Source organism: Poecilia formosa, unplaced genomic scaffold (genome assembly GCF_000485575.1).
Source record: "Poecilia formosa unplaced genomic scaffold, Poecilia_formosa-5.1.2 Scaffold44, whole genome shotgun sequence".
NCBI lineage: Eukaryota > Metazoa > Chordata > Actinopteri > Cyprinodontiformes > Poeciliidae > Poecilia > Poecilia formosa.
The window spans coordinates 1,229,732-1,243,349 of record NW_006799983.1 but is presented as its reverse complement, the minus strand read 5'-3'; the positions used below and the strand labels follow the sequence as shown (position 1 = coordinate 1,243,349).

General features: G+C 36.4%; 1 protein-coding gene across 1 annotated transcript in view; it reads left to right on the top strand.

Moving 5' to 3' along the window:
* Positions 1 to 13,618, top strand: part of LOC103137936 (catenin alpha-2-like) — a 40,003-nt gene that overhangs the window by 24,648 nt on the left and 1,737 nt on the right. The window contains exon 5 of the mRNA XM_016671370.1: positions 13,306 to 13,521. Within this exon, the coding sequence (XP_016526856.1) occupies positions 13,306 to 13,521 (216 nt within the window). The remainder of the gene's footprint in view (positions 1 to 13,305; positions 13,522 to 13,618) is intronic.

Genomic DNA, 13,618 nt, shown 5'->3' with positions numbered 1-13,618 from the left:
AGAAATCCCCTTAAATAGTATTTAATCCAGAAATGAGCAAAAATAACTAAATGGTTTCACTTTCTTATTTTGGTTTACATGGGCACGCACTTGGGATTATTGCTTTTGAGGGGATGTCTGGAGATGGCATAAACTTTGGCTGTGTGACTCACCAACAAGGCAAAACGGCTTAACTCAAGGGCCTCATCAGTCCAAATTCCTCCAAAGTAGGAAAATTATGTCAGATAAAACATGAAACCAGCTGGTAAAAGAAACATACTTTAAAAATACTATAAAAGAACATCGCCTCAGTAGAAAAATATCCACAGAAATCCCATTGTCCTGTAACTACATCATCAATATATACACACGAAATACTACAACAGCATATATCTACTGTAAAGGCCACAGTGCTGTTTGTCTGTGTTTAATACAGCATCAGAGGATCTATGGTGTCATGGCAACCCCTTTGGGTGCATGGAGGAAGTGTCTGCGGAGCGTAATGTAATTTCTGTGACATGGCTGAGACACCTTCCATTGTTTTAAGCCGTGTTAAATGTCATCAAGACCCAAGAGAATCACTCTTACACAATGGTACATGCATAAGAACTTCTGTTCAATCTCCTGTTGAGTAATTCAAAAAAAAAAAAACCTTCTTCCCTCCAATCCTTCTTGGCTCAACAAGTCCCTATTAAGCAAAGAAAGGACAAAGAAACATACTTTCAAATGTTAATTGCTTCTCTTTATACTTGCAATGTCTAATTACATTTATTTTATTACAATACTTGCAATAAACAGCAGTTAATGAGGGGGATTAGTAGGTGAGCCATGATGGCCATAATTACCTCTTTAAACCACCATCGTATGCATGTCTAAGGTCTATTGTGAGTGGAGCCATGGTGCTACGACAAGAAGCACCATGGAACTATTTTGAAGTCCTTCATCATTACCTTCTTTCAAGTGATTATTGTGATCCTTTTCTGTTTGTACGTAGACTGTTAATTTTATCAGCAGTGTCAGATGATTCCATTGTTGGGACCAAACATTTCCAAATCTCCGCATTTCAGATTTACCATAAAGTAATTCCTTAAATCAAGTATAGTAAGGCATTTAAACAAGACTTGCTTTTACAGTACCACCGGAGGGGCCAAGAATAAAGCTATAGAGAAGTTCAGAGCAGGGTTTGGTTATAAACTGATATATTAAGCTTCTGAGATATCTGCACTGTTTTTTCCATCATGTGAAAAACGTGGTATAGCATAAGAACAAACCTACCAAAACATGACCATCCACCTGACCCGACAAGCCAGGCAAGAAGAACATTAATAAGCGAAGCAGCCAAGAGGCCCGTGGTCCCTGTAAAGGATCTTCAGAGATCCACAACTCAGGTGGGAGAGTCTATTTTGATGTTAAATATTTTGTTCTCAGCAATTTTGCCTTTATGGCAGAACATTGAGAGAAAAACATTATTAAAAAAGCAATGTGTTGAGACGACAACAAAATTTGACTTTTTGTCCTACATACAAAACACTAAATGTGTAAACACTGTTCCTGTGGTCTAACTTTATGGTGGCTCCTGTGGGAACTTTTGAATGATTTTAAGGTTCACTTTCAAGTAGAGATACACCAGAATGGTTTGGATCAAAACATAATCCTGTTAAATGGCTCAGTCAAAGTATAAGATCAATGCCAGTATTTATAAACTACTTTTAAATCATTCTCCATTAAGTCAAACTACGCTTAAGCTGTTTGGCAAATAAGAGCCAAAAAAGATATATCTAGATGGCTACAGCTGGTAGAGACGTACCCCAAAAGATTTGTGGCTTTAATTGCAGTGAAAGGTACAAAATATGGACTTAACAGCTGAATACAAATGCCTGGCACACTTTCCAGATTTTATCTTGTAAAGCAATTCCAAACCATGCATCTACATTCTTCCACTTTAAAACGATGCACTACTTTGTTTTTGTTTGTCATATTTTTGCAAAACATTATCTATGATTCACGGCTTAAATGATTATTGCAGATGAATAAAACAAAACTCGTGCGCCTGTAAATGCAGGCTTGGTTTATTGAAGATCCGTCACCTTCTTTATTTGAGTTTCGGTAAAGTCATTTTTTAGTATTTGAGCAATTCCGTTATGTTTATCAGCGAAGTGCAAAAACTAAAGTTTCCAAAAGGATTTCTTTCATGTTTTGTTCCCAGCTGGAAGCAGGAAACTCCACATTTGTACAGTCCCCTTCTATGCACAGCTCATTATTTTCTAGACAGTCACAGCATGGAGGTAATACTGACACAGAGAAAAGCCATCTGACTTAGAGGGAAATGTCATGCCAGTAGCTGGATAACTCTGCATGCACCTATACGGATGTTGCTATACAAACGAGCGACAATGTGGACTCCTAGTGATGTTAGTGCATGGAGAGCACTCAGGTGTGCTCCTCTGACTGGTTGTGTGTGCCACACCCCATGATGAGAAAAGAGAAAACGCAATATTACAGATCCTTTGCCTCAGTCCTGCTGTTCTCTTCTGCGAAGGCAGAAGCTGGCTTGCTGATATGACACTCCTTATACTTTCACTTATTATCACCTCAGGTCCAATTAAAAACGAAGACGGCTTTCACACATTTATGAATTATATTTCTTAAAAATTACATTCAAGAGGGGGAAAGATCTCTATGTCCGACTGTAAAAAAAAAAAAAAAAGAGGATGGTATTGGATTTTAAACGTCATTAATCTACTTGTCTTCCTGACAACCACTGTGACGTTCACAGCTTTCCTTAGTTTATTGTGTGTAGAAAGCAGACGTAATTGCAACCTCGTCAACTAACAGGTTTCAGTATGCAAATTACTTCCAACCTTCCTACTCTTTGATGTGTTGCAGTGAATTTTAGCTCTTGACATAAGTTCACACAGGCGCTGATCCAGTGACAGTGTGCTGCATTCTTTATTGCCCCCAACTTTTTTGTAATGTTTGTACTCGGTTTCTGAACCTTCTCGATACCTCATTCACAATCCAATTAGCACCAGTGATATTCTGGCGCAAACTGTCTTGCTGTGTGTGAGAAAATTACTCTTTGACACTTGTCATCTAAATATAAACTTGTACTATAAACAGAGGAGGCGCACAATTGAGAGGAAAAAAACAAAAAATAGGCTTTGTGTCCACTTGTCCTTACCAACTGGTCAGATTTAACTCGGTGCTCCTGAGCTGCATTGTGGGATGACATCTATTCCTATTCACAGAGGTAATTTATCTGTTCTTTTCATAAAACACTGAATTGGAAGTACTATATGGTGGAAGGTGAAGTAAGCATATGGTTTGTACTCTGGATGTTAATGAAAAGCTTTTTACCTGACACTTTTTTCATATTCTTCTTTGCTAAATAACTCGACCTCAGTCAGAATTAATGAAGAACATCTCTGAACATCAACTGTCAAGTCTTCACAAAGATTCTCAACTAGATTTCAGTCTGGACTTTTAACTATGCCACTGAAGCAAATGAATTGCTAAAAATAAATAAATAAATCCATTGTATCTCTTTCTGTATGTTTCGGGTAGTTGTCCTGCTGGAATGTCAGGCTCTGCCTCAGTTTAGAGTCCTTTGTAGCCTTTATCAGGCTTTCTTCCTGGCTTGCCTTGTAATTACATCTGTATTGAGCTTGTTAGAGTTGATACCCAGCAACTCAAACCACCTGCTACCACCCAGCTTTACCCTCCATATAATTTTGAGCGTAAGGTATCTGCCACACCGAGCTTTACGTGACTTGACTTCATGTTTACATTTGCTGTTCACCTGCATGGTTTGTTTGCAACCAACAAACATGATTATCAATGGCTTTCTGATTATCTTTTTTCATAAAGCCCACATTTGTATAGTGCATGAGCAATTGTTTTGTCAATATATTCTTCCACCTCAGCTGTGAACCTCAACAGCTCCTCTGGAGTTACCACGGGTCTTCTTGCCACTCTTCTGAAGAACCCTGTCCGTGCTCAGCCTGTTAGTTCAAGTGGAAGCCATCTCTTAGTAGGTTTGCGCTTGCCTCATAGTCTTCATTTCCAGATGAAGGATAAAACAGAGTTCCATGTGATGTTTAACACAACCTCCTCTTTACCTTCTAAATTGTAGTTATTTTCTACCTAGTGTTGGTGTATCATATCAAATTTGCATAAAATACATTGAAGTGCGTGGTTGCAACTCAACAAAGTGTAAAAACATTTCAAGGATATAAATATTTAATAAAATCTTAAATTACGTCCTGAATTTGCAGAGTATCAGATTGTATATGCATTCAAAAAGAAAGGGTTTAATAAATAAATCTTTCTGTAAACATGGACTTTTGCAGGTTATGTTTTGATTAGATAATTAACTCATAAGCTGTTCAGGCCTGGTGTGAAAATGCGCAGCTGTGAATTGGTGGGTCTGTCCAAACTTTTGACTGGAGCTGTCTTCTGCTGCCAGAGAGTCTGGGCGCTAACCCAACTACTATTACCTGTGTAGAGGAGAGAATTTGTGTTGGCTTTATTATGCTACTCTCTTGTATAAGTGATTATTGTGCTACATTTTTAAGAATTACAGAACATTCTGTAATTCTACCTTACAATAACATAATTCTGTAATTCTACCAATAACATACCTTATTGTTGTTCTGATAATAAAAAAGCTTTTGTCTCCCGTCACTATCTTTAGCTCTCAAACAACAGGATAAATGGATGTCAATAAGAGAGATCTCTTACAAGAGCTTTAGCTATGACAAAGATAAGAAAACTTTAAAACAAATACATCTTTAAAGTTTTTATTTCAGATCAACCAAAAATGTTAACAGCCCAGTTTTAAGGTGTGCTCAAGATCTTAATTGTTTTACCTTAGTATCATATCCACATACTGCCACTAAAAGATGGTGTACGCTCTACGATGATGACTGCATGCCTGTGCCAGAAAAAGTCGGGAAAAAGGAGAAATAAAAGATTACTCACCCATTGTAACTGTGATGAGCTGATGCATCATTTTGTCTTCTAGCAGTGTTTCCATTTTTGAACAAATGCTTCACGGCAAGACACAGAAAAGAGTGAGTGCAATGAGATATCAAGTACCTTAAACCCAAGGCAACAAATTCCTCTTGAAGTGACTCGGTTGTGGTGTTGCATGCGAAAGGGAAAACTGATGGCCTAATTGATGGAAACACTATATTTCACATGATTTCAAGATATTCAGATGAGAATATCCCACAGTGAGCTAAATTTTTGAAAATGGATTATGATGAATGTTATTTCCTCGGATAATCACGCTGATTATGAGCAGTCTTAACTTTTCACCATAGGTGTAGGAGGCCATAATCAAATCTGATATAATCAAACCTGCAGGATCCAAATGTAGAAATTAATCAAAATGTGTTGATCGCCAGAAATTGTATCTTTTCTCAATGTGTGTTTTAGGATGTAGAAAGTAATACTATACATTTATGGTAACATTAAAGAAAACCCTCTGTCAATTTTAGGACTATATCTTGGAAACAATCTGGTTTTTATCAGGTTCTCAAGTAATTAAACAATTTTCATGGTCTTCTTTGTTTCTCAAAGAAGTCCTTTACTTTTAAAATTCTTGAGCAGTATGTATGTGAATGTTTTCCATTCACAGAATCCTTTCATGTATTTAGTTGGAGAGATGTTCACCCTTGTTGCAACTGAATCCATTTTACTTAATTATGCCATTGCTCCAAGGTCTCCTTGGTTACAGTTACTCACAGAAGAAATACATTTTATTCCATGTGTCATTTTATATGTCAAAATAAGCTTAATTGCTATTAATGATATCAATATAATTCATTTTATCAGATCTGCATGCATTACTGTTTTCTTTTCTTTACTTGTCTGTATAATCACAGCATTTGGGCAGTTTTTATTTCACAAGTGTAGTTTGTCTTGTGGACTGCAATTTCTTTTTCCTCTTTATTTTAAGACAACCAAGGTTAGCACTGCTGCAGCACTATTTGCACTTTTTGTACTTTTTCTTGGAATACCAATTCCTCCAGTCTAATTTTGTTAAAAGACACAGAAAGGAAGACAGAATATACTTGATACAATGCAATCATTAAAAGCATGCAAAAGTTGACCAAAAGTGAGTAGGCACCTCATTAGCAGAACAAGATAGTTTTGTGGACATTTTAGATTTAATTGCTGTAGTCTTATGAACAAAAAAGTCAAATTTGTGAAGGTACACAGCAGCAGAAATAATAGCAATGATTTTGTCAAAAAATAAAAAAAAAGCTTTAGGATTTCTCCCTCTTTTTTTTTTTTAACAAGTCTAGAAAAATGTTTAGATCTGGTCTTTTTCGCCGTTTCATTTTAGGGAGACCGTTAGATCTCCAAGATAGAACCTGTGTAGTTATGTAAGATTAGTTTTCTTGCATAGTTGTAAAACTTTGTGACGCATTCTGTTTTCGCTAGGAATAGACTCATTTATCCAATGGCATACCTTTCTCTGTGAGATAGCACTTGTTTTAATAGGTGCCACTTGATCCAGAATGGATGAGCATTCTCTATTAAAGCACTGGATTAAAGTGTTTACATAACTTCCATCAGAAAGCAGAGAGGTGTCAATAATGACAGACAATCTCTCAGCAGAAACCCCAGTCATTATGTGTGTGTGAGCCTTTAATTTAGCTTAAAACTAAATTGAAGGTCAATAAATTATGTTTACTCAGTTGTACGTCCTCCACAAATAGATTGGCCATACTGATGGCCGGAGAAAAGACGAGGTCCAATATATGGCCTTTTACATTTGGGGCTGACATGATGGCATGGAATACAAATATAAATAGCAATCAACTCAGTAGCAGATAAGGTGTGGCCAAGCCATGGACAGGCGACACATTTCTGCTTCACCTTCTATAATCAGGATTTAACTTTGTCGTAGTTGAGAATAGGACCATTTAAAGACAGTTGTGTTACTTTTACTCACAACTGCTGGTGCTTTTACACCATTTCATGTTGAGTTTGTTGGGGTTTTTTTTTTTTTTCCTTCGATAAGGTCAGTCTGGTCCACAAAACAGGCATTCCACAAAAAAAAAAAAAACCTGTGGGGTAATTCTTTGCCCTTATTTCACTACAGGAAAGAAAACAAGGCATGTGTTCCCCATGGTGTTTTCGTATTTGGATTATAAATTGCCTGCAGTACGAAACGACCTGTCCTAAAATGCTTCTGAACAGGTATCACACCATGACACTGGTTAAAGCTTGCTTCTTTAGCCCACCTCCTCCCTTCCCTTTGTTCTCATTAACAGACCACTTTGAAGAGAAAGCGGTCTCAGCGTGAGACATTGTGTGTCAGAGAAAAATAAAAAACGAATAGATGCCTGAGTCAAGTTAAACAATTTATGTCAAGTTGTTTGAGAAACTGCCTGTGTTTATGGAAGATAAAGAATCACCGCAGAGCTTTCAGATGATCACCGCATGGGTTTTGGTTTTCAGCGTGACTTTAAAGATGCATCTGAATGGTTTCAAAATGCAGCATGACCAGGTGGAAAATCACAGATACAGACGTGAATGCTGCAGTAAGGGCTTTTCCATCCAGCTTCACATGTGGGAGACGCTGCAAGGGAAAAAAATCCTTCCTTGCTGCCAGTTTGCAGAAGACATTTTCTGCCACCGGCCACGTGGCTCAAAAACTGAGTGTACTTAAAGCTGTTCATATCCTAATTTCCTCATAATGAAGCTGGGAAAATGAAATGTTAATCATCTATTATCTTGGATACTGACTTAAACATAGAAAATCAAACTTCAAAGCAGTCAATTAAAGCCTCAAATTAAATGTCTTTTTTTTCATTAAGTAAAAGTGACATATATTGGCAGGGGTCGGTGGGGGTTGGAGGAGTAGAAAAGCTGAAAATGCTGTTGACTTAAAAAAACAAAAAAAAAACAAGGCTTTATATATTTATTTTTTTATTCTCAAGTCATACTGAGCTTCAAAGAAACTTAACAGATTTTATATTGCACAAATTTAAAAAGTCTTATGGGTAAAAACAGTTTCTTGCATTGCACATTTGTGCAGTGGAATAAATTCTTAGAGAATGCAAACAATTCTTTGAATATTTTTATATCAACTCTTAAACAGTGATTACAGAATTGTATTAGCTGTAGGGATCCAGTTGTTGAGCACTTTGCATGTCTTTGTGAGAACCCTATTGTGTATTTTTTTTTAGTATTCTAGGATTTGTAAATAATCATGTCTATTCTTTTTTTTTCTTTTTTTTATTGAAAAACATGTTGTTTTTTTCCCCTAATTGGTGTATTTTCATTAAGCGTAATTTCAATTTGTGCAATTTTATTGTTGTGAATGCAGCTGGTGATATGATGGTAAGATTTCACAGTGCTCTTTTCTTTTGGGACATATGATACCAAAGAAGAAATATCTAGTTTACTATAAAGCTCCCTTAAGGTGAAGGGGAAAAAAAATGTTTTGCTGAATTCAGACCTTTTCCTCTGATTTATAATTTGTGGTTTCTGAGTGATTGTACTCGATCTGTTTACTGACAGCAGCCATGTTGCAAGTCTATTTTAATCACTGGCTGTAAAAGGCCAGAACCTAACCAAGAGTCAGGTGCTGTTCATTAGGTCAGTCAGTCAGATGGCAGGGTATGACTTACATCCCCCCTGGGCTGTCATGAAAACAAGATTTTGTCAAACATAGTGAAAGGCAACATCAGGCATCTATTGAACCCTGGAACAGGGCCACAGAAAGACAGTGCAGTGGTATGCTCGAGACTTTGCTGAAATCCCTTGTAGACAATATAGTTGTAATTAAATATTGGTAAGTCCTGGAAGGCATGTTGGATATAGGCTGATGTGACATGCACCATCTTTTACTGTTTCCTGCCTCAGAGTGGGGTCAGAGTAATAACCTCACTCTTTGTGGGCCAAACATTAAGTTGCCTTTGGTCTCGATGCGCTGTCATAATCAGATGGTATACTCAAACAGAATCACAGACTGCTACGGACTGGCCCCAAATCCCTGCGGGACATAGTATGCGTGGAAGGCTCCAGCCATTGTGTCTCTTTAAGTAATCTGGATTTTCTGAATAGGTGTTTTTTTTTTTTTTTTAGACGTACAACGCATTAAGAAAAAAGACTAGGTACAAGTTACTTAGAAAATGTTAAACTGAGACAAAAATATGCTTTAAGACAGGTTATATAAAATAGATCAGACAATAGTGGTAAAATATTGTTTCACTTAATGCAAAAGTTCAGATTTTTGTAGGAATAATACAAAAAGTAGCTTTCTGTGTGGCGCATGCTGTATTTATAAAATATAGAGCGATAAAGGGGGAAAATGCAGGAAAAGGGTTATTACTAAGAACTTTGAGGAAATGAATAAGAGTTTTCTGAGCAGGGGTTGTCATCACAGAGCACTCACGCTTTGAAAGAGTCTGAAAGCACTTTCTTCAAGCTTTACCATTTAACAGCACTGTGAGTGTGGTACTTGTAAACAAGAATATTTTCTAGTTGGACAGAAACCTGCAGCCACACTACTTTATTCCCTGATGCTTTACTCACACATAAAGGTGCCACATATAGATGGATCCTAATAAAATAGATTGCCGTTGAAAAGTTCATTTTAGTAATTCAGTTCCATATGTGGAAACTAAAATACTGTAGCTACATCCAAAAATATTCATAGCCTTAGCAGATTTGGATTTAAAGTATATATTTTTTATTTTACCAACATGTTTCCCCTGAGTGGCAGTAATATTAATGTTTTGGAGCCACACAGCCAGCATCTCAACTTTAAATCTTGCACACTCTCGGTGCACACAATCAATAGATTAGGGTGATGGTAATAAAGCTTTCCAAAGTCAAACATATAGAACTCATTGCAAAAGATTAATTGCCAAACTAATGATGGAAATATCCTGGAACCTGGTCAGCAATTATAAAAATGCTCTACTGACAGTAAATATCTTTAAATCAATCAATCAATCAATCAAATTTTATTTGTATAGCACATTTTAGGAGCAAGGCATTTCAAGGTGCTTTACATAATTAAAAAACAAAATAAAAACATGTGACATTGAATAAACAGTAGGAAAGAGAAAGAGAATTAAACAATGTATATAATTTTTAGATGTCATTTTCTTCATTAACGTGTAAATGGAAACAAATTATTTCTAATTGATACATCTTTCATATTTCTGACTATTTCCTATCTTGGCCAAAATTGTAATTTTAAATGTAAATCTGTCAGGTATGTAGACAGATGGTCAAAGACACCTTCTACGTGGATTAATTAGGCCACAAATGACAATTTATAGAGAAGCTGCATACTGGCGAAGTGTTTCATTTGGATTGAAAGTGAAGAAAAGAAGCTTGGCAGTAACCACAAAAAAATGTGGAAGCAACGGGGAGATTCAAAAGTTGTGTACAGAAACTTGAATCTGTGCTTTGAAAATCAAAATTTGACTAGCAGGATCCCAGAGTCTGGAAAAAAAAAGTGGAGAGACACACAATCAAAGCTGCTAGAGAAACAATGTGAAATTTCCAGTTACTATTTGAGGAACCAAACTGTTTGCAGAGTAAGCCTTCTCCACCTTTTTAAGTCCAAAGTCAGCATTTCTGTAGACCACAAAATTATGAAGCATTCTTGCTTCCTCCATTTGACTAAATTTATGGAGATGCTCTTTCATTTTCCAGTCGGCCCTGGCACCTGCCCACACTACTAAAAGGAACAACACCTGGTACTTAATTACCATGGCAACAGTCGAAGACAGCAAACCCAACAGCGTAGATGAGCTGAAAGCTGCCATTAAAGCAACAAGGGCTTCCTTCACTTCTTGTCGGTGTCATAGGCCAATTGTCCCCATTCTATGCTGCAGTCATGCATTAATTCATGGAAAAAAACAAAAACCTTCACCAAGTATTGAGTGCACGTTGTACATGACTAGACATACTTTATTTCACCCGGTGTGTTCTGAAACTATATAATATCACAGTTTCACTTTTTGATTTGATTTATTGAAATAAATAAATTTATTGGAGTCTCAAATCATATAGCACAAAAGAAGCAACGATGAACAAAAGTGCATTTGTTGATTAGCACTAATGTTTAATTTGCATTATTCCTTAAATTAATTATTATCATGTTATTTATTAGGGATGTGAGACACATTGTTTTTAACTCAACAGTTACAGATTGTATTGTTGCTGACAGTTTTCTTTTTATTTTCAAAACACTGGGTAAGCTACTATATACATGTAAAGTGACCAGAAAACGGGCCAACTGCTCATAAAACTTTAATTTATTCGTCACTAAACCTTGAGGAAGCTGTCCCCGTCAGTCATAATCATGTTTTTTTTTTTAAGATAACTGAAAAGATTCCAGTTACATTGTTTTCTTTTGTTTGTTTGTTTTTTGTTGTTGTTGCTTTTCCACTTTTCATCTTTGTTTATTCCCAGGTCTCTACTATAATTGTACTCTGACAAGCCATGTGGAGTAAAAATATAATTCCAGTCTTCAGGAATGTTCTCAGTTCCCCTCTGTGGTCTTTTCTTCTCTGGACCTTTTCATACCGAGATACAGAGTAAATGGAACTTTCTTTGTTCTACCAAAATGTGTAATTTCTGAAATAGATGCCGTTAGAAAGACTGCAAATAAGGGCAACACTTGGTGAATTTAATCATGAACCTTCATATATGCAGAATGTGTTCATGTAAGACATTTTAGTGCAAACACTTTTTATCTTGTGCAACTTATGCACTTGTCGGCTTCAGATAAAAAAGTAGACTTTAGAGATCTTGTTCTTTCTTACTTTAGAGGTTATTTGGCATCATTTGACAGTCTGTCACTCTGTCCCTGGAGCAACCTGCTTCAAGTACACTGCCTTTGTTCTTACTGTTTGTTTTTTTTTAGCATATGCCAAACTCACCACGTAAGTTATTTTTACAGCTTTTCTTGTCAGATTTACTTGCAGACATTAAGATCACAAAAATATATCCTAATTTTAGCGTTGCATCCACTGTTGAATTGTTTTACCAATTTTTTTAAAGGCTAGAATTATAAACCGTAATTGGTAATGTCATTAGGTAAGGCTTAATTTAAATGGCTGATCAAATAACAAAAAAGCAAGGCACGTCTCATCTTTCAGTTTAAAGACTCAGTGTGGAGTTTAATTGGAGCTGTAGACTTTATTCAAAATGTTTTAAATACAAATGAAAGAAAACCACAATAGCATCAAATAAAGCAATATAAGAACAATGCTAATTAAATAAGAAGGTGGGCAGCTGTTTAAAAAAACATTATGAATTCAATTTAGAAATCAAAGTAGTACCAGTTAACAGACCTTTAAAAATAAAAAAAAAATATGGACATGTTTCAAGTAACCATGAACAAAGCAAAGTTTCAGGGGCAATTTTTGAACTTTTACTGACAGATTGAAAAGGGCATAGCAACCCTTATGCATGAAAATAAAAAGAGAAAAAAAAAACAACAATAAGTTGACTGGTTCAGATGTTTAACTTAATTTAGACTTACACAAAGCTACTCTTTTTGTTGTCATGCATCTCTTTTCCACCTTTAAATCCTCCCCAATTAAAAGTTTCCTCCTTCAAAATAACTGTGTTTCTTAGAAATCTATTTTTATTTTTTACATGTAAATAGCAAGAGAAAGTGGATCATTATTCTGAGCTCAGTGTACCTGCCTGTACATTTCCCCTACTTCGGATCAGAGAGCAGAGATATTCAACAGACTGAAGGTAGACCTCATTAGTAAGCATCAATACTTAATATACAGGCCTCAGCAGAGGTCACTATAGCCCAGTGGCAAATAGATCTCACTGAGGTTTCCTTTTGGGTTTTTATCACTTGGCATGGCATGGTATGTTATGTTCACACTCCAGCTCTGGTACTGCATGGGAACCTTAATCAATTATTAGATTTAAACTATATATAAAATATGCATTTTGGAGAACTTGCCTCACAAGACGTTCAGTTTTCAGGAAGAAGCAAACTGTTGCATTGTGTATGGCCGTATTGTACAAACATCATTTTACAGGCTGGTGAGCGGGGATCTTTTTGGAATATGGTCAACAGATGACACGGCCGTTGATCTGTTTTGACAGATTATTCCCTCCAGGCAAATGCTGCCGTTTTTTACTCCGGGGATACTCTCATAAAACACTTGACTCACATTTTCTAAGTCAGTATGGATAAAATTGAAATACAGCATACCACACGTTCTCTTCTGGTCTCTCTCTCTCTCTTTTTTTTTTTTTTGTTTTTGTTTTGGTCAGCATTAGTTTTCTGACCTTATACATGTTTTTTCATTCCTGCAGAACAAGATCATCCTGGACCCTCTGACATTCAGCGAGGCTCGTTTCAGGCCCTCTTTGGAGGAGCGCTTGGAGAGCATCATCAGTGGGGCTGCGCTAATGGCTGACTCATCGTGCACACGCGATGACCGCCGCGAACGGATTGTGGCTGAATGCAACGCTGTTCGTCAGGCCCTGCAAGACCTGTTGAGCGAGTACATGAACAATGTAAGTGCAAAAGTCCTTTGTGCATCTTTTGAAAATCAAACAAACATGCTTTTAAACGTGTTGAGTTTTTTCAAACATGTTATTTACATCTTTAATGTAAATTATATTT